The 21,776-nt window shown below is 56.9% G+C and overlaps 9 protein-coding genes and 1 non-coding gene across 10 annotated transcripts; 6 read left to right on the top strand and 4 right to left on the bottom strand.

Moving 5' to 3' along the window:
* Positions 1-152: 152 nt before the first annotated feature.
* Positions 153-591, bottom strand: MZM1 (Mitochondrial zinc maintenance protein 1, mitochondrial; the record flags this gene model as incomplete). The annotated part of the gene is made up of 3 exons (XM_028636652.1): positions 153-247; positions 301-477; positions 534-591. 3 exons carry the CDS (start codon positions 589-591, stop codon positions 153-155), a joined length of 330 nt encoding a protein of 109 aa, XP_028497598.1.
* A 348-nt stretch (positions 592-939) lies between these two features.
* On the top strand, positions 940-1,013 carry D7B24_002445. Its single transcript has one exon. It is a non-coding gene; the product is annotated as a tRNA-Ile (tRNA).
* A 480-nt stretch (positions 1,014-1,493) lies between these two features.
* Positions 1,494-2,899, top strand: D7B24_002446 (uncharacterized protein; the record flags this gene model as incomplete). Its single annotated transcript, XM_028636653.1, has 2 exons — positions 1,494-1,787; positions 1,859-2,899. The coding sequence occupies 2 exons, from the start codon at positions 1,494-1,496 to the stop codon at positions 2,897-2,899; spliced, it is 1,335 nt and encodes a 444-aa protein (XP_028497599.1).
* A 1,184-nt stretch (positions 2,900-4,083) lies between these two features.
* Positions 4,084-5,013, top strand: D7B24_002447 (uncharacterized protein; the record flags this gene model as incomplete). The annotated part of the gene is made up of 1 exon (XM_028636654.1): positions 4,084-5,013. The coding sequence occupies one exon, from the start codon at positions 4,084-4,086 to the stop codon at positions 5,011-5,013; it is 930 nt and encodes a 309-aa protein (XP_028497600.1).
* A 504-nt stretch (positions 5,014-5,517) lies between these two features.
* D7B24_002448 (uncharacterized protein) lies at positions 5,518-6,669 on the bottom strand (the record flags this gene model as incomplete). Its single annotated transcript, XM_028636655.1, has 2 exons — positions 5,518-6,383; positions 6,447-6,669. 2 exons carry the CDS (start codon positions 6,667-6,669, stop codon positions 5,518-5,520), a joined length of 1,089 nt encoding a protein of 362 aa, XP_028497601.1.
* A 1,131-nt stretch (positions 6,670-7,800) lies between these two features.
* Positions 7,801-10,513, top strand: D7B24_002449 (uncharacterized protein; the record flags this gene model as incomplete). The annotated part of the gene is made up of 7 exons (XM_028636656.1): positions 7,801-7,851; positions 7,981-8,004; positions 8,111-8,247; positions 8,343-8,818; positions 8,905-9,203; positions 9,281-9,969; positions 10,072-10,513. 7 exons carry the CDS (start codon positions 7,801-7,803, stop codon positions 10,511-10,513), a joined length of 2,118 nt encoding a protein of 705 aa, XP_028497602.1.
* Positions 10,514-10,635: 122 nt separating this feature from the next.
* On the bottom strand, positions 10,636-11,224 carry D7B24_002450 (uncharacterized protein; the record flags this gene model as incomplete). Its single annotated transcript, XM_028636657.1, has 2 exons — positions 10,636-11,157; positions 11,216-11,224. The coding sequence occupies 2 exons, from the start codon at positions 11,222-11,224 to the stop codon at positions 10,636-10,638; spliced, it is 531 nt and encodes a 176-aa protein (XP_028497603.1).
* A 508-nt stretch (positions 11,225-11,732) lies between these two features.
* On the top strand, positions 11,733-13,508 carry D7B24_002451 (uncharacterized protein; the record flags this gene model as incomplete). The annotated part of the gene is made up of 1 exon (XM_028636658.1): positions 11,733-13,508. One exon carries the CDS (start codon positions 11,733-11,735, stop codon positions 13,506-13,508), a length of 1,776 nt encoding a protein of 591 aa, XP_028497604.1.
* Positions 13,509-14,351: 843 nt separating this feature from the next.
* On the top strand, positions 14,352-15,049 carry D7B24_002452 (uncharacterized protein; the record flags this gene model as incomplete). The annotated part of the gene is made up of 3 exons (XM_028636659.1): positions 14,352-14,504; positions 14,580-14,800; positions 14,896-15,049. The coding sequence occupies 3 exons, from the start codon at positions 14,352-14,354 to the stop codon at positions 15,047-15,049; spliced, it is 528 nt and encodes a 175-aa protein (XP_028497605.1).
* A 5,281-nt stretch (positions 15,050-20,330) lies between these two features.
* On the bottom strand, positions 20,331-21,234 carry D7B24_002453 (uncharacterized protein; the record flags this gene model as incomplete). Its single annotated transcript, XM_028636660.1, has 3 exons — positions 20,331-20,419; positions 20,628-20,691; positions 20,917-21,234. The coding sequence occupies 3 exons, from the start codon at positions 21,232-21,234 to the stop codon at positions 20,331-20,333; spliced, it is 471 nt and encodes a 156-aa protein (XP_028497606.1).
* Positions 21,235-21,776: the final 542 nt, after the last annotated feature.

Below are 21,776 nucleotides of genomic sequence, written 5' to 3' on the forward strand. Positions count from 1 at the left end.
CGCAGCATCGATGGCCAGGATTAGGCCACGTAGGGTCAGCTTCATGGCAGCAAGTGAGCTGAGAATTCATGGTATCGTTTTACAGGGTATCATCATCTGTTGTACAGCAGAACGGGAACCGAGTCCCTCCCTTTTTCTTCACAGGCCACCTTTCAGCCTTGGCAGCAGCCTCCGGAAGACTTGCCCTGCCCTGCAGTCTTGATTGAGTCGTTATCGCCCCTCTCTGTGTCCTTGTGAATCCGAAGCTCTGTGGTGTCGTCAGCATCAGCACAACCAGCAAACCATGCACCCAGTACTCACTGAAGCTGTCGTTGCCCTGCGGTTGACCCTGAACAAGGTTGTGCCTAAGGAATTTGGCCACCTCCTCGGCCTTCTCAATCATCGGTTGGATCGTGGGGTCGTTGGCGGGAAGCGTCGACTTCTTGCGGAAGTTGTCGCGGATCTGCTGCCGGGCCGCAGCGAGCACAGGAGCATCGCCTATGGTCAAATAGTCAGCAGGCGCCCCGCGAACTGTCCATTGGCTTTGTTCGTACCTTGGAAGGCAATGTTGGCGGCCCGCCACAGATTCCGATATGCTACGAGGGCCGTCATGTCTGCGATTTGGTCTGGACAGAGAGGTTCATAAACTTTTCGAAACTGATGGTACAACTCAGGTAGTAGACAGCCCGTGCCACGACCAAGACGATATGGTAAGCAATCACGTGATTCTGCTGGGTCCTCTGTGGCAAGGATTGATGATGCAGCAGAAAACACCTGCGGCTCTGGGATATTGGTTCGAAGAAGTATCCCATGTAACACGTCATAAAGGCTGTGATAGGTAAAAGCCAATCCACAGAATTAAGTACACGAACGATATCACAGTAGTTGCGGCGTAGTCACATTGAGCACAGGGCCCTGCCAGTAGGGAACATAATCCTAGTGATTTGGAGTGTTGCCAATGGTCGGTTAGCTCAGTTGGTTAGAGCGTGGTACTAATAATGCCAAGGTCATGAGTTCGACCCTCATACTGACCATTTCCTTTTGCCAGATCTCGATTGTGATCTCTATCTTTTGCTTGACATGATCGCAAAAATATGCTCTGACCAGAACGACAGGCTATGTTCATCTTAGCAGTGTATTAGATAGAGGGATGCGAGAGGCTCCAAGGTACTACACCTGTCGTTACTTATGGCATGGAGGTGTCTTTGGTCATTTAGTCGACTGTGGTCCAACAATAGCTGGATTCCACATGTTTGTGGGCGTCAAAAGCATCACTAGAAACTCACCAGGACCGTGTAGTATCTCATTCATCAAAAACCCATGTAATGATTCCAACCGAGCGCCTTCTTCGCATCACCGTGATGAGTGCAGTATGCACTTAGGCAGCCTGTGCCTTTAACGGGTGTCCCGCTCGACACCCCACTAAAATTTTCGAGAGGAAAACTTCCCCAAGCTCTGGACGGGAGGAGCCCTTCCCCGACCCAACCGCCAACCCACCACAACCATCATCCACAATGGCTACCGCAACTGTTGTCGCGCAGCCGCTGCCGGCCCTCGCCGAGGGCTGGACGGCTGAGAAGGACTTCCAGGCCATCGGCCAGCTGTCCGCCGCCACCCAGCGCACCATCGAGCCCGTCGGCCCTCACTTCCTGGCCCACGCCCGCCGCGCCCGCCACAAGCGTACCTTCTCTGAGGATGATCGCATCCAGGCTCAGGAGGCCGTCAAGAACGTCGAGTCTGAGGATCTCGGTGAGATCAGCGAGGCCGAGGACCCCATGGATCTCGCCCGCGACGCCAAGGACTGGAAGGTATGTCGTTACCGCGAGCAACGTCGGAAACTAACGAAAAAGAGTGCATATGCTGACATGGTGGACTACAGAACCAGGACCACTACCAGGTTCTCGGCCTTTCCAAGTACCGCTGGAAGGCCACAGAGGACCAGATCAAGCGTGCCCACCGCAAGAAGGTTCTCAAGCACCACCCCGACAAGAAGGCTGCGGCCGGTATCCAGGACGACGACAACTTCTTCAAGTGCCTTCAGAAGGCCAACGAGGTGCTGATGGACCCCATTAAGCGCCGCCAGTTCGACTCTGTCGACGAGAAGGCCGAGGTCGATCCCCCCACGAAGAAGCAGGTCGCCAAGGGCAACTACTACAAGCTGTGGAGCAACGTCTTCAAGGCCGAGGGTCGCTTCTCCAAGGAGCAGCCTGTGCCCACGTTCGGTGGCGAGAAGGCTACCCAAGAGGAGGTCGAGACTTTCTACAACTTCTGGTACAGCTTTGACAGCTGGCGCACGTTTGAGTACCTCGACGAGGATGTGCCTGACGACAACGAGAACCGTGACCAGAAGCGTCACGTGGAGCGCAAGAACGCCAACGCGCGCAAGAAGAAGAAGGTCGAGGACAACGCCCGCCTCCGCAAGCTGCTTGATGACGCTTCGGCTGGGGATGAGCGCATCAAGCGCTTCCGCCAGGAGGCCAACGCGGCCAAGAACAAGAAGAAGGCCGACAAGGAGGCTGCCGAGAAGAAGGCCATCGAGGACGCCAAGGCGAAGAAGGACGCCGAGGAGCAGGCTGTTCGTGATGCTGAGGCTACTGCCAAGGCTGACCGTGACTCGGCCAAGAAGAACAAGGAGGCGGCCAAGAACGCTGTCAAGAAGAACAAGCGTATCCTCAAGGGATCTGTCAAGGACGCCAACTACTTCGCGTCCGGCGAGCCCTCGGCTACTGACGTCGACCTTGTCCTTGGCGACGTTGACCTTGTCCAGGGCAAGATTGACGCTGACGAGATGGCCGCACTCGCTGGCAAGCTCAACGGTCTGACTGTCGCCGGTGAGATCAAGGGCGTGTGGAGTGCCGAGGTCAAGCGTCTTGTCGACGCTGGCAAGCTGAAGGAGGGTGAGGCGAAGACCCTTGTTTAAAGGGACGATACTTAATGAGTGACGTTAGAGGGGCTCATGAAGGGATCGACTTTAAGCGTGAGATGGACAAACTTTGTTGCTTAGCGAGGCCAGTAGCACCCGTAGACGCTGCAGACATGTATAGACGATGAGGTTCTACTCCCGTGCGATCCATGTGTGTCTCGAAGTCCCGTTTGGAGCCACCCCGAGACACGAACACATGGGGTTCCGGCCTGGTTAGTGTTGAAAGAAAAAGATTGAACCCCACTTTGAGCAAGACTATCCTCCAAGCCTGCTAGAAGTCGCTAGGTTGAGATGTGAGATAGGGGTAAAGCATTGAGTAACGTTCGTGTACAATATGGTATGTCAGTACTGCGCTGGGAGGGTTCATGACAAGGATTGCACACATCACCTCTCCGCCCTTTTCCAAAGTACATGCAAAGGTTTCTTTCCCAGCTTACTGCTTGAGCTGGGTGTCCTCGCCTTTGTGTATGATCCACTCGGTCCAGATGGACAGCCCGCTGTACGTCTCTTAGCTGGACCTTGGTGTGGTTAAGGGAGGACATGCCAGTAGATTTTCGCTGTATACCTACCTTAGGTATGTTTGCCATGGTTAAAGGGCCATCAGGGGAAGGGGGGCTTCATTCATGCGCCTGCCCGATATCAGAATGCGTGCTGGCCGAGCAAAACACTCGCCTGCCGTTTCACAAGGTAACCGGCACCTGCACTTGCACTTGCACCAGCATCCGCACAGGTGGCCGTACCTGCCTCATACTAAGGTCATACTCGACCCCCAGTCATGACCAGGCATCTTTTACCGCTTGTCCTTCTTTGAGGTCAACCTGTCATTCCTCAGATCCTGCCCGGCCCCCTGGTGCCATCGCACCTTCTTGTTGCTGGATACCCTGTGTCGGATTCGAGCCGTCGGCTTCAAGTTATCTGACATACAGATCAAGAGGAATCCTAAGGACCTCTCGTTTCCTTGAACACTCAACACTACCGTACCGATGCTCCGACATGATATTTCCACAGCCGTACATTCACTAAGCGAGCGCCCTTGCTAGTCCTACTTCATGAGTCTCCCATTCTTCAACTCGCACAATCAGGAAAGAAAAGACCTTTCGACAACCGTTGACACCCACAAATAAGTAGCACGGCATCCGCGGCTGCCAACCTCAAGGCAGTCTCTCCACAGTCTTTCCAACATGGCAGCCAACGATTCCCTGCAGAACACGTCTGTCCGAGATTCAGAGCAGGAGCAGAGACAGCAGTTAAACCAGCAAAGCCAACGCGAAAGTGGCACTGACTGGGCCGAGTACGATGCCAACGCTGCACCTCAGATCACCGTTGAACAGGCCCCGGAGGTCGTTCCCGGTCAGAGTTTGAAGGGCTTAGATGGTGCTGTCGATGTTGAAGCTGATATCCGCCCTCCTTCAGCCTCCGAAAACAAGCCCCCGGTTCCGGAGCACCTGCCCTGGAAGACACGTATTCTCAACAGTCGTCTCTGCTCATGGAAGCTTCTGCTTCCTCTCGTCGTCCTCTTACTTGTGGCCATTATCGTTCCGGTCGTTGTCTCGCAGAGGCGTGGCGATTCTCGCTCGATAGATGATGGCATACCTACCGGGGAGACCTCCTTCACCGCCACGCACGTTTCGCGGACGGACACGTCGTCAAGTCCGTTAGCCTCCAGGACGTCTACCTCCAGCCCAGTGAGTCCCACTACCAGCCTGGATCTTTCAAACATGAGCAGTTCCAGTGCCCATGCTGACGCGCTGGGGAATCAGATTGCCGAATGCAGGCCATCCGACTTCAGAACCGATGTCAACTGGATAGGGATTGCTGGCGAGGTCGGATGGAAGTTTAAACTCAGCGACGCCGATGATGCCGAGGACTGCTGTAAGCAGTGCTACCAGTCCACCAAAGAAGGCTGCAACGGGTGGCTGTTCATGCCAGGCAATGGGGACGAGTCCAGTGTGGTACCCCCTTGCAACATCATTCATGGATACCGAGGCCCTGATGAGGACGATGAGTGCCCCACCGGCAAGCCGGACATTGTCTTTGCGGGTGCCAGTGATAGCGAGGAGAACTTCGGGGGCGGCGGGCCTTGTGCTGGAGCCGTCAGGGGACGTCGTTAGCGAGGCACTTCGAGCCGGCGCGGGCTGCCGTTGTCCATCAAGGTACCATCCTGAACTTATGGCAAGGTGGTGAAGAGAGGCTTGCCAGGGGTTGGTTCAGACACGAGACAGGTGACAGGCGTTGCGTTGGTTATGGGACGGCAGCGCACAGGGACTGCTGCGATGAAGCACAACCGTGGCAAGAAACCGACATCAACTGCTTGCACCTCCTACGGTTAAAGCGAAACGAAAGGCACCAGCGCTGCATGTAATTTCATAGATACGAACGTTCGAGTCCTCGTCTTAAAGCGGTCACTTGAATACACTACACTTGATCTCAGTATGCGTGCTCTTCGTGCTAGGCACATGTACAAACGTGGTATATTAGACGGTGGAAATGCCGCCATATGCTGATACAAATTACAGTCGCGATCTCACATCTGTTGGTACAAGCAGCCCCCTCTATGCAAGGACACACTATCTCGACAACTTCTCGTCTGTACTGTATCACACCCAACATACTCCTTACCAAGGCAACACATCATAGATACCGTCATACACCTTGCCGACCCAGCCATGCGTCAGCCCTCCACGGGCAACGACGCCAAGCCCGCCAGCAGCCCACAGGGCGGCAACAGCAACAGCAGCCCCCTGCACCCCCCACCAGGCCCTGCGCCTCCTGCGCCGGACGCTCTTGTCCTCGACGCGCGGGCCGGCGCCGCGCCAGCCCATGGCCACGGGCGCGATCCCGGCCCAGCGCGCGGCGCCCCACACGGTGTGGCCGGCCGTCGCCGCAATGAGGGCGACGTAGGCGGTCCAGGAGACGACGGGGTGGCGGGCGAAGCCGTGGGCGACGTAGGCGAGGCCAATGTTGGAGCTGTCGCCCTCGACATAGAGGGGCAGCAGGCGGTTGACGCATGCGTGGGCCGCCACCAGGCCGGCGAGGACGTAGCCTGACGTGGCGATCCAGCTGAGGGGCGGCCAGATGCGCAGAGCCTGCGGCTTGCCGCGGGGGTTGCTGACGTGGTGGTGGCTGTGGCTGTGGCTGTGGGTGTTGCTGCTGCTGCTGCTGCTGTTGCCGTGCCGCGAGGGCGAGTTTGTGCGCGAGCGGGCGAGGGCGTACATGCCCGGCGTGCTGCCGCCGTAGCGCGCGAGGTTCTGGGAGCGGCGGATCAGGCGCAGGGCGAGGCCCGAGGCGATGTGGGCGGCTATGGGCAGGGTGACGAGGAGGGGCTCTGTGAGGGCGGTCTGGTAGAGCTCGCGGGCCTGGAGGAGGTAGGTCTCGGAGGCGGGGACGGAGTGAGTGATGAGAGGGATCAGGGAGGTGTTGGCGAGGTGGATGGTCGTGAAGACGGGGATCAAGTAGGACGAGTATTTCTGGATGCGGGTGACTGGGGGGGGTTGTTAGCATCAAAGTGGCGGAGGGGTTCAAGGCGCAAAGGCTAGGTCCATACGGTAGTAAATGGAGTTGTGGGAAGCATGGCTAGTGCTGCGGCTGAGGCCGAGAGGCGTTGGTGAGCCAGCTGTCGTGGGTTTTGTGTGCTCGGCATCGTCTTCAGGTGAGAACTGGAGATGCTTCTCGTCTTCGGCGTAAGGAGACTCTATGGGTGCTGGGTCGAGCTGGAGCAGGGACACGAGGGTCTCCTGCGATGCCTGCTCGTGGAGAGCGTACGCCATTGCGTGCGATGGCCTGGTGTCAGTCTCGGGCTGCTATCGACAGCGGTTGGAGAGAGCATGCGACGGACAATAATTCGATGTGGTTGATGGATCGCGTCGCACCTGACATTCGCCAGGCGTGCTATAGGCTCAGCGGTGCGCTGCGACCCACTTCGAGGTGTCGAGGCCGATGACGTCGAGCAGAGCCCCTGTACCCGGCTTTGAGGCCTGTGGAAACCCTGCGTCGCCCCTGGTCAAGCCCCCGAGGCTTCTGAAGCCCCTATAAGCACGCTGATGTTCGGGCACTGCATCGAACGCTAGGCAACCTCAAACTCAGTCCCTTTACGACATTTGAAATCATTCTCCATGAAGGGCTGCAGCAGACGACCTACCACCTCATCGGCATGTTTTCACGTGGCGGCTGTTAGAATATTTTGTTTCCATGCACGTCTTCCAAGACTTCACTCCATGGTTTTTGTCACGGGGGAACTGCACACAAATTGTGCTGCTTCATGATATACAACTACTAGTTGCCTATGGGCTCCTCTACCACCAGTTTCCGTCGGCTGATACAATAACAATGGTGACCCAGATAGGCTGAAGACAGAGCTGCTCAGACTTTATACTTGATCGATCAGACATGGCTTGACATGCCAACTTTCCTTCAATCAAGGATGGCCCAATTCAGACTTGAGCTCCCAGCCTCCTGGTTGTGTTCGACTTCTGTAGTATAGCACATTCCTTGCCACAGACTCTCCAGACAACGATTCGAATTGTCGAGAAGCCACTCAAGGCCGGCCTTGAAACAGAGGGGCTCAGTTAAAGCGGCAAAGACGCTAGCCCCATCTGTCCGTCGTCACAAGCAGCCGCCGTCCAAAAGATCCAAAGAAGTGCCCGTCAGAGCTATTTGGCCTGTCCAAAGCCTGTCCAAAATCTCCGGTTCGCATTGTCTACCTAGGTCGTTCTTCGTTGGTCGAGTCAAGGCAGGGCGACTGCCAACCTGCTGCCTAGCTCGAGTCCCTCTGCTTGCCGCCTTGGTCTCGTCGTGGCCGACAGCTTGCGTGGCCTCCCATCGCAACCCATCGCCGAAGGTCCCGAATCCGTACTATTCTCAATTCTTGCCAAGGGACAACGCCCCGAGACGACCAAGTCATGGACGTCGATCCGTCTACGGGGCCCGAGGACCCGAATCTCCGCAGAGCGGTATGTCTCTGAATCAGCCGGGCCATGGCGTGCCGTGTTCCGCCAACCCCGCCGGCGGCCGTCCACGGACCGGCTTTTCTGCCTGTTATGTGTTGTGACAGTTGGCTAACGCGGCGTGGATTGAAATAGTGTGATCAATGTAGGATACGTAAAGTGAGGTCCCCGTCCTATCCCCTCGCACTTTTTTTCTTTATGCACCCTGGCCAGCTTGCCACGACCAACACCTCACCATCTGACTGGATGTGCACGCGAGCATGAGGCTGATGAGAGGCAGATTCGCTGTGACAAGGGCACGCCATGCTCCAACTGCCGGACGGCTCTGCGGTCATGTAGCTCCATCGGCGTTACACATAAACCCAGAGAGCAACGGCAGCGTGTGCTCATCTCTCATCAATAGTCAGTCCACCTTTGGAATTTTACACACGTTTCATTTCATCTCGCCATCCCGCAGGTACTCATTCATGCATCTTAATCTTGACACGCCGCTCTAGTGAGAGGAAAATCGACCTCATCGAGGAGAGGCTGTCCGGTATCGAGGACGCCCTACGCACAATCGCCAATAGTGGTCTCGCCTCCGAGGCCAACCACTCGAGGCGCACCACGACAACGACACCAAGCGTTCCAGCGTCGGCTCCGCTGGGCGATGTTCAAGCCTTCGCGCACGAAGAGCCGGACGACGACGACGATGAGACGGAAGCCTTCGAGGGTGACCTCTCGCTGACGGCGCACACGGTCTTCGCCCGCGACTTTCTCGAGAACGCCGTCCAGAGGACCTCCCTGAGCGACGTGACGCCCAACATGCAGTCCGCCCTGCTGACCCTGCGCCAGATGGTCTCGATGCAGAACGAGTCGTCGTCCATCCGCGAGCTCAAGTTCCCCAACCAGCAACCCCTGCCGCCCGGCGGTCTACCAGAGCTGCCGATGCCCCCCATGGCCGCCGTCGTGTCGCTGCTGAAGCACCAGAAAGGTCTGTTCGCCCCGTCTCGGCACCCTGCGCGTACTCCGAGGCCTTCAGAGCCGGAAAGAAAAGTCAGCGCTAAAACGTCATGGTAGCGGCCCCGCCCAGCATCTTCGCCATAGCCTGCTCCTTCCTCGACATCGACGATCTCTCGGAGCTCTGCCGCAAGGTCTATTTCTGCACCGACACCTTTTCTCACCCGTGCTTCGTCATCGTCGTAGGCTCCTTGTACTACCTCTTCATGGAGCAGAGCTTCCTGGCCAAGGGCAACGCGTCGAGGGCTGAGTTTCAGCTGTACCAGCGCATGTGCCAGGTGAATCTCGAGACCGCCCTCGCAAGCCTGCCGCTCATGCTGCCCGCCAAGACCGAGAGCATCGAGGCCCTGCTCGTTGCCGTGAGTGCTATTCCTCTGAGAGAGAGAGAGAAACCCCGTCCGATTTCGTATGCCGAAAGACGCTGACGCCCTGGCAGACCCTGTACTCCATAGACGTGTCCAAGACGTCGCTCGCGTGGCACTTTGTCTCGACGGCGGCGACCTTGTGCCAGACGCTGGGCTACCACCGGGCGTCCCGCGTCAAGCCCGAGCCCCACGCCAGCGGCAAGGACGTCAAGACGCTGCTCTTCTGGCACACGTACATGCTCGACAAGAGCCTCGCGCTGCGCACGGGGCGGTCGTCAGCCATCCAGGACTGGGACATAACGCTGCCGCGGACGGTCGACAGCACCATGGTGGAGGACCCGTGGGGCGCCATCATCACGACGTGGATCCGCGAAGCAGAGATGCACCACCGTGTCTACGAGCACCTCTACAGCCCGACCGCCCTTGCCCGACCACGGCACGAGCGCATCGAGGCCGCACGCCGCCTCGAGGCCGACCAGAAGGACATCATGGCGGCGGCGTCGCAGGCGCGCGAGCAGGCCATGTTCGGGTTCAAGGCCCTCAACGCCTCGGCCCTCATCGACATTCACCTGCGCGGCGACGAGCTGACACACCAGTCCACGTTGACGCTGATCTACCGCGCCATTCCCGCGCCCGAGGGCTCGCCCAGCCGCTTCACGCAGGAGTGCATTGAGACGGCGCGCTTCGCCATGCAGATCCACCACGAGTGCATGGCGCAGCTTGACGAGGCGCAGCACATGAAGGCTGTCTATGTGCACTGGTATGTCATGATAGCCTCGGTACCGCGATTGGCGTGGTCCGCCCTCTCGCGGCTTGCATCGAGTGATCAATTTCCAAACTGAATCGAGCTAACACGCCGCAGGGCCATCCTCCTGACGCCCTTTGCGCCCTTCTTCGTCCTCTTCTGCCACGTCATCGAAACCTCCTCGGCAGAAGATCTCAAGAGGCTCTATGAGTTTGCCGACTCGCTCGGCGGCCCGTCGCCCATTTCGGAACCGGTGCAAAAGCTGCATCGGCTCTGCCAGGCGCTGTACAACGTGGCCCTGACCTACGTTGAAGCCAAGGCGCAGCAGCCCGCGGCTAATCAGGCGCCCATCAACGAGGAGTTTGACATGTACCTGAGCGCGCTGGGCTTCCCTCCCAACGAACTGCTGGCGCCGGGCACCGGAGTCGAGGCCGGCGCGGCGGCGCAGACAGCGGTACAGTCGGAGCAGCTGGCTAACTGGTTCTCTGGAAACCAACAGATGATGGGCTTGCTGGAAGAGGATCTCTCGCAGTTCGGGCCAACGGGGTGGATCGAGTAAATGGGTTGGTTTTGCGATGTGCTCCGGTAGATGAGAGCGTCCATCCTGGTTGGATTTGTATCCTAAAAAGGGACGTGGCGAGCCACAAAACACTGTCAATCGGAGTGAAGCAAAGCGGTTGCTCAGTCGGTGGGATATCGCGGGTCATAGTGGTCGTAATCTTCGTCGTCGGTATCGCTCTCCAGCAGGCCGGGTCTCTCCTCGGCCAATCCCTTGTCCTCAACTGACGGTAGAGGCGGCCTCACAACGTCAGTCTTGGAGGTTTCCACGGCAGCAGGGGCGGAAGGCGTCTCGGCCGCTGGCGCGAATGCTGACTTGAAGCCCGACTTCTTGAAGCCGCCCTTCTTGAAGCCACCACCACCGCCGCCACCGCCGCCACCGGGGGCAGCGCCGCCGGCCGGCGTCTTGATGGCAATAATGCCATCAGCCTTAGCTTCGGCCTTGCGAGCGCGAGCGCCGGCGTTGGGGTCGCGGACCATGGCTTTCATGTCCTTCAGGCGCTGCTTGTGACTGTGATCGTAGCTCGAGAGGTGGGCTTCGTAGTCATTCATGCGTGAGTAGCCCTTGGAGCAAAGGCTGCAGTAGAATGACTGCAGAGCTTCCCGTGCGGACGAGGTGGCCGCGGGCGGCAGGGTTTGATGGCGCTGGAGGGGAAGTACATGTTAGGGATTTGGATCCGAAAAGGCAGGCGGGTAGACAAACCGGAGGCATTTTGCGGGATCAAGTGATGTTGTATGTGTGTTGACGTGTGCAAAAATGGGTGTGCGGAGGCCAAGAGAGGTGGTTTCCCGAACGGAATCGGTGATGCTGGTGGGCGGCTGCAAGGCGGAGATGTCGTGGAAATGGTGAGGATGTTGTTTTGCGATGAGGACGAGGCTGCGATTTGAGGAATCGCAGGTGGAGCTTTCATGATGCACCCAAAACTTCGGCCCCTAGTCGCTGTAAGGGTACAGTTACAGGGGTCAAAGTTCCTCCCCAGCGCACTGGCTGCGGGGGATCTGGTGGATGTCGGACTTGGGATGGAACATTCATCAGCACCTGGTCCACCTTGGCCGCCTCACCGCCTTGGCCTCGACCAACTCGTCAGCTTAAACAGCTTACTATCTCAGAGCTCAAGCTCTCCACCGAGCCTCTCTATGAATTCGAGTCGCGAACCATCTGCTGAGAACTTTTTTATTCGCCTCAGCTCTTCATCTCTGGCTGCAACCATTCCGTGAGCATGCCGAACAAGCGGCAGCGGCCGCAAGACGACCTCTATGATGCCTCCTCCCATCCCAAGCGCCAACGTGTAGCAAGCTCACCCACCTCCCGCCGCTCTGCTCCTGATCTCCTCTCCGCCCTCTCCGACGAGGTAGCCATCCGAATTCTCTCATTTCTCCCCATAGCGACCCTCGTCGACGTCGCCCTCGTCTCGCGCCACCTCTCCCGGCTTGCGTCAGACTCCCAGCTGTGGCGTGCCCTATACTACTCGCGTTTCGTCCTCCCACGCGCCCTGCGAATACCCGGCTTCCGCGATGGACCCAGGAAGAGCGCCAGCAGGCTGCACTATTCTGCACGCCGCGCCGTCTGGGCCGACGGCGGCATCGGCAAACGAGGCGGTCTCGTGGACGTGCGAAGTACCGGCGGTTCCGGCCCAGACGTCCACGCCGACTGGAAGCGGCAGTACAAGCTGAGGCACAATTGGGCGCGCGGCAAGGCCACCGTGGAAGAGCTGGACGTGGGAGACACGAGCATGTCGAAGAAGACCCTGGCCAAGGTCGTGGAAGGAGTTGCCATGACAGCAGATGCCGCTGCTGGGCTGCGGGCTTGGGATCTCAAGACGAAGGGCCTGATTGCGCACGTGGGTCTGCTCGACGACGACGGAGGGCGTTCTGAGCCGACTTGCATGGCGATTGACGACCAGTCTCTGGATAAGCAAAAGCTGGACATTTGTCTTGGGTTCGGCGATGGTAGCTTTGGCGTCTGGAGACTGGACCTTGCCGACAACAAGCTCGAGCGCCGACATAGGCATGCCAAATCCAGCAACGGCGCTTTGGTCGGATTGGCGTACCGATATCCCTTCCTGCTTACCGCCACAGACTCTGTCCTCATATCTCTCTACGACTACGAGCGGCGGCCAGCTACCAAGTCCGATGACCCGAGGCATCGCCGTGTGCGCAAGCTCGACGTCCAATACGACTCAGATGAAGAGGACGAGGAGAAGCCAAAAGATGCAACCCTTGAAGACCGAACATCACTGCCGGCCCCGATCCTCATGACATCGCTCAAGTCACATACCTCGAGGGCACCACTCGCACTCTCCATACGCACCATGGCGGGGTCAGTGGTAGCCTCGATCGCATACACCTTTGCGACGCTGTCTGGGTGGTCTATCGGCGTCCAAGACCTTCACGTTCGTCACAGCCGCACAGGCGAATCCGAGGTCACATCGACGCGCCTGGCCTACACCACCCCCGTCACAACGGCATCAGGTTATGCGACGCCTCCTGTAACACCATCTCGGACTTCGGAGAGCGCGAGGTCTTCTGGAAACCGCTTTTTGTCTCCAGACATACCTGTGTTTGCCTCGCCAGGAGATGGGCCGACGTCTCTTCGCTACACACACCCCTACCTCTTGGCTACCCTGCCCGACAACACCCTGATACTCCACGTCTGCACCTCAACGGCCACAGCCCTCTCTGTGTCCCCAGGCCTCCGCTTGTGGGGCCACACCTCCGGCATCAGTGACGTCGAGATCACGGCGCGCGGCAAGGCTGTCAGTGTCAGCTCCCGGGGCGAAGAGATCCGCGTCTGGGAGCTCGAGGGCCGGGCAAACGCGAAGAGTATCGAAGTCCGTTCGCAGCTGCAACAAGCAGAAGACAGCAACACGGGCGATGCTTCACGAGATGAGTGGGATGACCGACGCAACTGGGTTGGATTTGACGACGAGATGGTCATTGTGCTGAAAGAATCCCGTGACGGGCGGGAAAGTCTCATGGTGTACGACTTTACTTGAGCGACGCCTTGATCAGAGTGCCTTCTTCCACGCTGGCAGGAACCTCATACGAGAGGATTATTTGGGAAAAAGAACAAAATTGAGTCGCGTCGAATCTGACGCAAGTCAGCCACATCTCCATGGCAGTCCTGATCACAGGCGAACCCGTGCAGGCACGAGTCCGACCGCTACCGAACCAGTCCCTGCAGGCGGTGGGTGTGCCCAGGTTTGACCGAGGTTTGCCTCATGCTTGTCAAGTATTTGCCAGCGCAATGTAAAACTTTGGGCGTGTTGTCGTTGTTTCTAGCCTCTATTGCGCCACAGCCACCTTCGCGCCCCCCGAACCCCCACAAAGGAATACTCAACAAGGAGATAATGCAAGGGGTGGATGAGCCTAAATGATGCTTAGATCCCACCAGGGGCAACGCATGTCTCATATAATGACGACCATAGCAGACGAAGAGCATAGGGGAAGTCAGGCTGGGGCCGCCGTCATTGGCTCAAGCATCTAAAAATTGTGGAAATACGAAGGCTCTCGGGTGACAGCCGAGAACCCCGAGAATACATTGAGGCCGAGTTCTCGGGATCGCAGCCGAACCTCGCGAGTCGCCGCGATATTCGTGTCGTGTCTGATGCAGGATTGAAGAGGCTGGCGGGGCGTGGACAGCTTTGGGAACTGAGACGCGTATATGTACCGAGATCGATCGCCAGCCTGTCTGTACAGTTTGTTCCCCTCTTCACATCTCGAACACAGCAAAACCACCAGAGCCTACGGCTTAGATCATCTTCAACTTTGCTTCTCCACCGCGAACACCATTCCTCGTCCTACCTATCGCAGAATTGAGATTCTTGGAAATCGCAATCATGGTCAACGTTGCCGCTTTTTTCGAGCCTCATCTCAAGCTCCGCCTCCATGTTGCTGAAACAGTCCTGATCATCATCGCCCTCATCCTGACGGGCATCTACATCTCCATGATCTCCTTTCTCACCCGCTCCGAGATTATGATTATCCCCTTCGTAAGCTTCCATCCGCCGCTCTTTTTCATCAAGTCAAACAAAATGCTAACGAGGCCATCTCTCCCCCTCCTACAGAGCGTAAAGTCCCTGATCATCATCGGCTACCAGCTCCTCTCCCAGCACACAACCCGTTACCGCAAGTGGGAGAGCCTCAAGGCCAACATGATCCTCAACTTTATCGAGCCCGTCTTCTGGCTTGTCGTCATCATCCTCAAGGGCATGGGCATGTCGAGGTCTTGCACCGGCGGCAGCTGCGGCGTCAGCGTTGCCGTCATGCTCGTCGCCCTGGTCATCTTGTGAGTATTGCTTGCCCCAGCCTTACCGCCTGCATCCTACCCACCCTACAGGGGGAAGGTCAAGTGAACCTTTATCTAATGCCTTTTGTCACTAGTGCATTGACGATTTTGGTGGCCGGCATCTCGTACCTCGACCACAAGCATTTCAAGCGCACGGGTGTGCCAAGGGGCAGCCCCTCGGGCTTTGCACAGGAGCAGCAGCATCAGCCGTCAGCTCACAACTACGGATACGGCCAGGGACAGAAGTAAAGGAGAGCGCATGAGGGTATTTCAGTAGTTATTCCAACAACAGGGGATGATAGACTTGCGGCTCAGGTCGCTCTCCCGCCCGACAGGCAAACGTCGCCGCTAGGCAGGAACGATGAGAAACGACCGGCATGAATGAAACTATGGGTGCTGGATTAGGCATCATCCGACAGGGCATGGAGCTGCATCCTGGGTAGAGTGGTGCGTGTGTAGACTGTACACCTGGGAGCACTCACTTGGCCCCAAAAGTCACGACGTACCGACCGTGTCGAAACACGGTGCACACGGAACGGTTCCTGCGATTGGGGCGAGCGATTTTGATGAAGATGCCAATATAGATGCATCATGATGAAAGAAAGACAATTTGATCAACAGTGCTTCGCGTGAATAGGCGTCTTCGAATGCATATGTTTCCGCCCCGTCCCCGCTGTGACGTGCCTCTTGGATGGAGCCACGAGGCGTGCTGCAGATCAGGGGCTGAGAAATCAGGCCCTGGCATCATTCTTGTTAGTCCGCGGTGGCATTGTTCTGCGCCCGATTATACGTGGCCACTGACAAGAACGCCCGGCTGCCAAGGTTGTCTGTTGGCTACGGGGGTCCAGGGAGCTGTCGGGCAATATCTCCCCACTCAGAAATGCAGGTTGAGGCCGCGGCCGACTGCCAATTGGCAAATCGGAGCGGCAATCAGCCATGATCCTACGCATATTGCTACTCGTCGGTGTCCGGTTGTTAACTCGAAGGTAACCAGGTATTCTGTAGCCCAACCGACGCACCGAGAATGTCATATGACGGCCGTAGTATAAGGCAAGGGAGTCAAAGTAGCATGATGTACACTCTAGTGGCTTCAAATGTGCTCACATTGCAAACCACATGAGAACATCAATCACTTCCCGATACCCTGAATACAGGACGCTGGGATCCGTTTCAAATCCTGCTGATCATCTTACGACTGCTTTACTACCTCACCATTGCTTTCGAATGCTTTTATCACGCAAATCACGGCATCGAAAGCCACCCGGCGGATGCAATCGAAGATCCAGCGTAATGGAAAATTATTGCAAGTACGTAGATGTTGTTGAGCTTAGGTGACCGCTATTGCGCGGCAAGATCGAGCGGAAAACAGAAGGCAATCACTTGCGGATGTAAGAGGCGCCGATGCGTGTCACTCAGTCTGTTGTTCGCAGCAGCCAGTAGCCAGCAGTCGGCCAGCCACCGATCTCAGCTCGCAATGCGGCTAAAACTCTTCCTGATCAATTCTGTTTGTCCGAGGGAGGGCTGATCGGGTGTCAATACTTGTTGAGGAGCCGGCGAGGGCCAAACGAAGGCCGGCGGGGCCCGATGGAGGGGTTGAGCATTAATCAAGATAACGCAAGCGACACGAGCGATAGGAGGAGCGTCGCGGGGTAATTCCAGTGGATCAATGCGCGCGGGTCAACGTGCCCCTCCCTCGTCGCGTCGTGGTCCCCCCTCAACCCCTCCTTTCCTGTCGCTGATACGCACGCAAGTGAGCATTTTCGCCGAACAGAATAGAGGCGGTGAAATGGCGATGAGGGTCCTACTAATATCTAGCTGCCTTAATTAGGCGCCCGAGGGGTGATGCGAGCGACACGGTGATGGAGGGCCTGCTGTCCTCGGCATGAATAGATCCCAAGGGGGTTCAATGGGGTCCATCACAGGCCGGGCCAGGCCAGACCAGACTAGGGACGGAGACAGACGGAGGAGGGCCAAAATGTGAAAGGGTATGCACAACACCTTCCACAGACGATGAAGGCGTGAAGATTGATGCGCCGGCTCCACGGACCCTCTCCTCTCCCTCTCGTTTCTCCTTTTGTCAAAGTCGGCACAGACGATAAGTATCGGATGGTATTATAGAAGCCACCCGGTTTTAATCGGTGCACGGGACGTTGGCAATCGGTGTCTCGGATTATGGTTGTCGAGTGACTGGCCCAGCGTCGTCATGGCCGTCACGAGAGACGGCTGGCGGCGGGGCACATTCGTTCAGATGACAGACGAGGCACAACACGGGCCGCGCCACACCCAGCAGCGGCAAGTTGACGAAGCCGCCCTATCACCGACAGTGAGGGTTGTAAGGAAGGAAGGGTAAGGGAAAGAATGCTTGCAGAGTCATTCTTCATGTTGTAAGTGGAGGAGGGGACACCACCACCATCACCACCACTACCACACACCACTAACCCCGACAGCAGGGTCATGTGCGCTTCCTTGATGACACCGGAGATGGAGAGGGCGTGCCCCGATCAAATTGTCGCCAGTCCTTGTAGGTGAAGACGAAGCAAGGTAGGACAGGGCAGGACAGGAAAGGACAGGGTGCTCATGACCCAACCCTGATTCGGTGAACTGGAATGCGAGATTCGATGTGAGCAAGCCGTGCTGGGCATACAGTACAGTAGGGCGGTTGGCGGCAATTGGTCAATCGACGTAGAGTGAAAATCAAACTCAAGGCAGCACACAGGCCTGCGTGGCCTCAAGCTATGTGCAGCCTTGAATGCCTCGAATTCGGAACAGCAAACGGGCTGATTATCAGTGTCTAGGGCAATCGCACCAGGCAGCCAAAGGTCAACACCGACACTGCCCAGGGTAGCAAGGTTGATCGTCAGGGCGTCCAGAATAAGTAGCACGCCCCTGCACTGAATCGTGGTGGTTCAATGGTTTAACTGCACCTGGACGCCTGGATCCAGAAGTAAGTGCGTTTTTTGCTAGGGCATACTGTCGAGGCTTGAGGCTTTGACCCGGTGGCTGCAGGTGGAACCAACACTGCAGCCTGGATCTGGAGCACAGGATGACGGAGGCTCGCATTTGATCGCGATGAATTCGCGCGCCCATCGTTTCTGCCTGGACTGTGGGAGTAGCACGCGTAGGAACTCGAGTTCGAAACAATTAGCCTCTCGGAAGGTTCGGGATACCAAGCTTTAAGACCCGTGGGTCGGGGCACTGTGCTTAGTGCTGAAAGGAGCTGTCAGCAGTTGCATTTACCTGGCATTCAGGTGTTCCCGTCTCGTTTGGTCAACTAGGGGGCGTGGAGGGTCGTCTGTACAGCCTTTCCATGTACAGGTGGGTAAAGCCCGACAAGTCCGATGACTGTACTAAGAGTTGGAGAGTTAGTCCCGGCTGTTGGGGGTTGGATTTGTCAGTTTCCGAATGCTCCGACTCCGACACGGTCGGCACGCTGACGAGATCCTTGGAGTTCGGCGCGCTCTGTACCTAGCAAGGTAGAGGCAAGTCGCAGGTGGCCATGTTAGGTTGGAGGTGCAAATGGCGGAAATTCTATCACCATAACGGGAAAAACGGGGACAGGTGAATCAGGCTCCAACACGTGCGCTGGAAGGCCAAGGCAACAGCACCCGCTGGTAGGCGCGTACCGATACCTCCTGCCTAGCTAAGCTACATCGTGCCTTCTGCACCAGTGGTGACGTCTTATCGATAGAATGATGGCGATCATGCCTAGCCCGACCTAGCAAGGCGCCTGGGCGTTGTCCGATGCAAATGTGCAATGGGAAGGGCCAATCGACTTTCGAAATTCGACCTCTTCTCATGCTCGGTACTTGTGTGACTCACTCGTCGACTCATCATTATCCACCTCAACTCTTCCTGTGTGCCCTTTACCCTTCTTCTGAACCTCCACCTGAATTCGATAGCCCGACTGCTTGCGCTCTCTCACCGCAAGACATGTCGTACGAATCGGCCTCGTCTGGCGTCTCCATCCATGGCACCAGCGCAAGAGTCATGCCGTCAATGAAAACCCGCACTCCGTGATGACGATGTTCTCCTCTACGCCGCCAGGCAGGTACTTGACTTGAACAGCGGCCAGGAACTCCACAGGCAGCGACATCAGCTTTTGCAGCGAACACATCAAGCGGTCAGACCAATTCACCACCCCTTCCACCACACCCAATTGCACCCCCTCCCTTATTCAATTGGGGCTGATAGGCATCCTTCTGGGGGACCAGAGCCATTGGTCAATTCATCACGTTTTGTCCCCCTTCTGTTGTCACATGCGCGTGCCTGGATCTGGCCACTGCGCATGGCTCAGGTCTGGCGAACCTCCACCAGAGGGCTCAATGGGCCGTCAATGGCCACGCTATGTCTTTCACCATCCTGACACCCCATTGGATATTTTCCTGTTGTCGATGAAGAGGGCTCCCTCCCTTAGGGACAAGAAACCGGCTTTCTGCCGTTTCACAATGGCCCACAGCCCTGCTCGAGGTTGGAGCGACCGCTGTGGTTGATGTCGCCCTCTTTCTCTCGCAAACTGCCTCCCATGCTCCAGCAGGCGAGATGCGAAGGCTATCTATCTTGCAAGCTGATGTCGGTAGAAATATAACACCCACCGACACGAGGCAACAGAACACGCCGAGCAACCTTTCCCGTTCTTCCATTCCATTCGCTCGGAGCCTGCTCCTGACAGTGCGAGCTTGTCTCGCACCAAATGACGAACCCCTTCAAGCTAAGTGCGAGCCGACTTGCACGTCAAGAACACTACCTCATCTATAATCGATACCGTCCCAATCACCAATCTACCTTACCAGAGACTACCTCTCGAGTTGCTCCTTACTTCGGTTGACCGCCTTGCCCATTGGGGCGAGCCTACGACATACCTTATTCTTTATTCTTTTTAGAGGGCGCATGCCGTGCTCACAAGAATCGCTCGCGTCGCCCTTCAGTAGCTCCATAGATGACTAGCATTCACACATGTCGATCTAGCCAGACCGCCTCGTTCTCCACAACTCGCGTCATTTTGGACCCTAACTTTCAGAGGGGCTCCGAGGAGTTCCTTTGCGTTTCAAAGCAAGAGGCGACTTAACAAGACCAACGACAGGTAAAGTACCGCAGGTAATGTATGGATGCCCAAAACAACTTCGCACGACCATCAGTCGAGGGCAGACATGCAGACGTGCAGACTCACCAAGTGGTTCCAACCCCCCCTCAGACAGCACACGCAACATGACAATAGTCGAAGTAGAATCAGCCCCCATCTGACGTTTGCTAACCATGCCATCAGAAACATCCAACTTCAGAGACAGCATGTCACTTGTCCGTGGCGAGTTGGCACCCCTCCGTCTGATTGCACATCCTCACCCCCTCTCCCCCGCTCTCGGATGGGCCACACCTCCAGCAGCCTACTTGTTCACCACTTTGCTAAAGGTGGTCAATATCGTTCGGGCGGGTGGGCGCCAACATGCCTCTTCAACCATTGGGTGTTTCTGACAACTCTGCCAACGTTGCCAACTGCTTCAGAGCGATGGCTTGTCGCATTGACCCCTCACATTCATATGCCATCGCAACTTCGCCAACCGACAACTTGCTCGAGCGTTGGCAGCACGCGCATACATTGGTAGGTGGCAGAAGGTTGCTTAACTACAGTACCTTACAAGGTAGGGTGGAATTGAGGTGAGGACAAATGCTTGCCCCCATGCGAAAGAGGGTGGCCACCTGCTCGTGGGTCCAAGGCACCCGGGGTACTTCTGGCGCCAGGGTACATGGGGTACATCAGGCCCCAACGACTTGGCACCGACGGCCCCAGAATAGGGCACAGGCGGCGGCGGCAGCAGCAGGAACCACTCACCTCCCCGGCCTCTCCTTCTACCGCAGCCTGCCTGGGGGACGGGAACGCTCCCCTCGCTGCCTGCCTGATCGAGGTGTGCAGAGCGCCTCCATCAATTAAGAAAAAGGCAGGAATGACCAAGCATACAACAATGCAAGCATATTGTTGCGACTGCGTATTTTGCAGCAGTGTTCTGGCGTGCAAATCCTCCGTCTGGCTCACACTTCATGTCTCCCTCCTCTTTTCGCCCCTTCATCGGAAGACGGGTGTCAGAGAGCACACCGGATCATCTGGTGTGGCTGGGTCTCACTGGCTGAACGCGAATCTTCGTGGGGGTGGCCCTAAAACCCTTGCCGAAACGGGCGTCCTGGAGAGGGGCAGTAGGGGGTTCAAGGAGGGGGCGTGCGGCTTCTGGAAGCAAGGGGTGGGGCGTGATCAGAGGAGGTTCGAAGGGGTGGGAGGATTGGGGGCGTGACTCCGCCTCCCACGAAGCCGTCAAGTTGACAATGCCCACGACTTTGGGCCACCTTGACCGCGTCCCTTTGCCGCCGTTGCCTGTGCCTCTCCTGCTGTCGCTCTCTTTTGGCCTCTGCGGGAGGGGGTCCTCAGTGTCTGTCCAGGCTGGCATTGGGAGCCTTCTGCGGTGGTCCCAGTCCAGTCATCACAAACATCCAGGGCCTCACCAGTACTTCCTTCGTACACTTCCTTCTCCTTTCTTCCCATGCTTTCCTTCTCTCCTCTTCTTCTGTTCCACCTCTTCCGTCCACCCTCTTGACCTGTTGCTCATCACGTCTTACCGTTTCACACCAGCACCAACGCTGCAACAGAGGTACGCTACAAGACCACAAGACAACCGGAAGATTACGCTCGGGTTTCGTCATAAGTTACCCTTCTTCCTGATACATTGCATCGAAACGATCCATTGTTCTGTTCAGTGAAAGAACGCATTGGCCTCGCCTTATACCGCTAATCCGCTCTGTTTGTCCTTCCATTAAGAAGATCAGAAAGCATTGAGAGAGTCTCAAGGCGGTGCCTAGAATCTTACCCCTCCTCTCCTACTCAACTTGACCATCTATCCCAACGCCTGCTGTTCTCTTTGACGATTCCATTCCGTTAATGGTGCCGGCAATCAATTGCACACACCAGTACTTCTTTCACTCAATTGGTCTC

Source organism: Verticillium nonalfalfae (genome assembly GCF_003724135.2).
Source record: "Verticillium nonalfalfae strain VnAa140/NRRL 66861 chromosome Unknown scaffold_16, whole genome shotgun sequence".
NCBI lineage: Eukaryota > Fungi > Ascomycota > Sordariomycetes > Glomerellales > Plectosphaerellaceae > Verticillium > Verticillium nonalfalfae.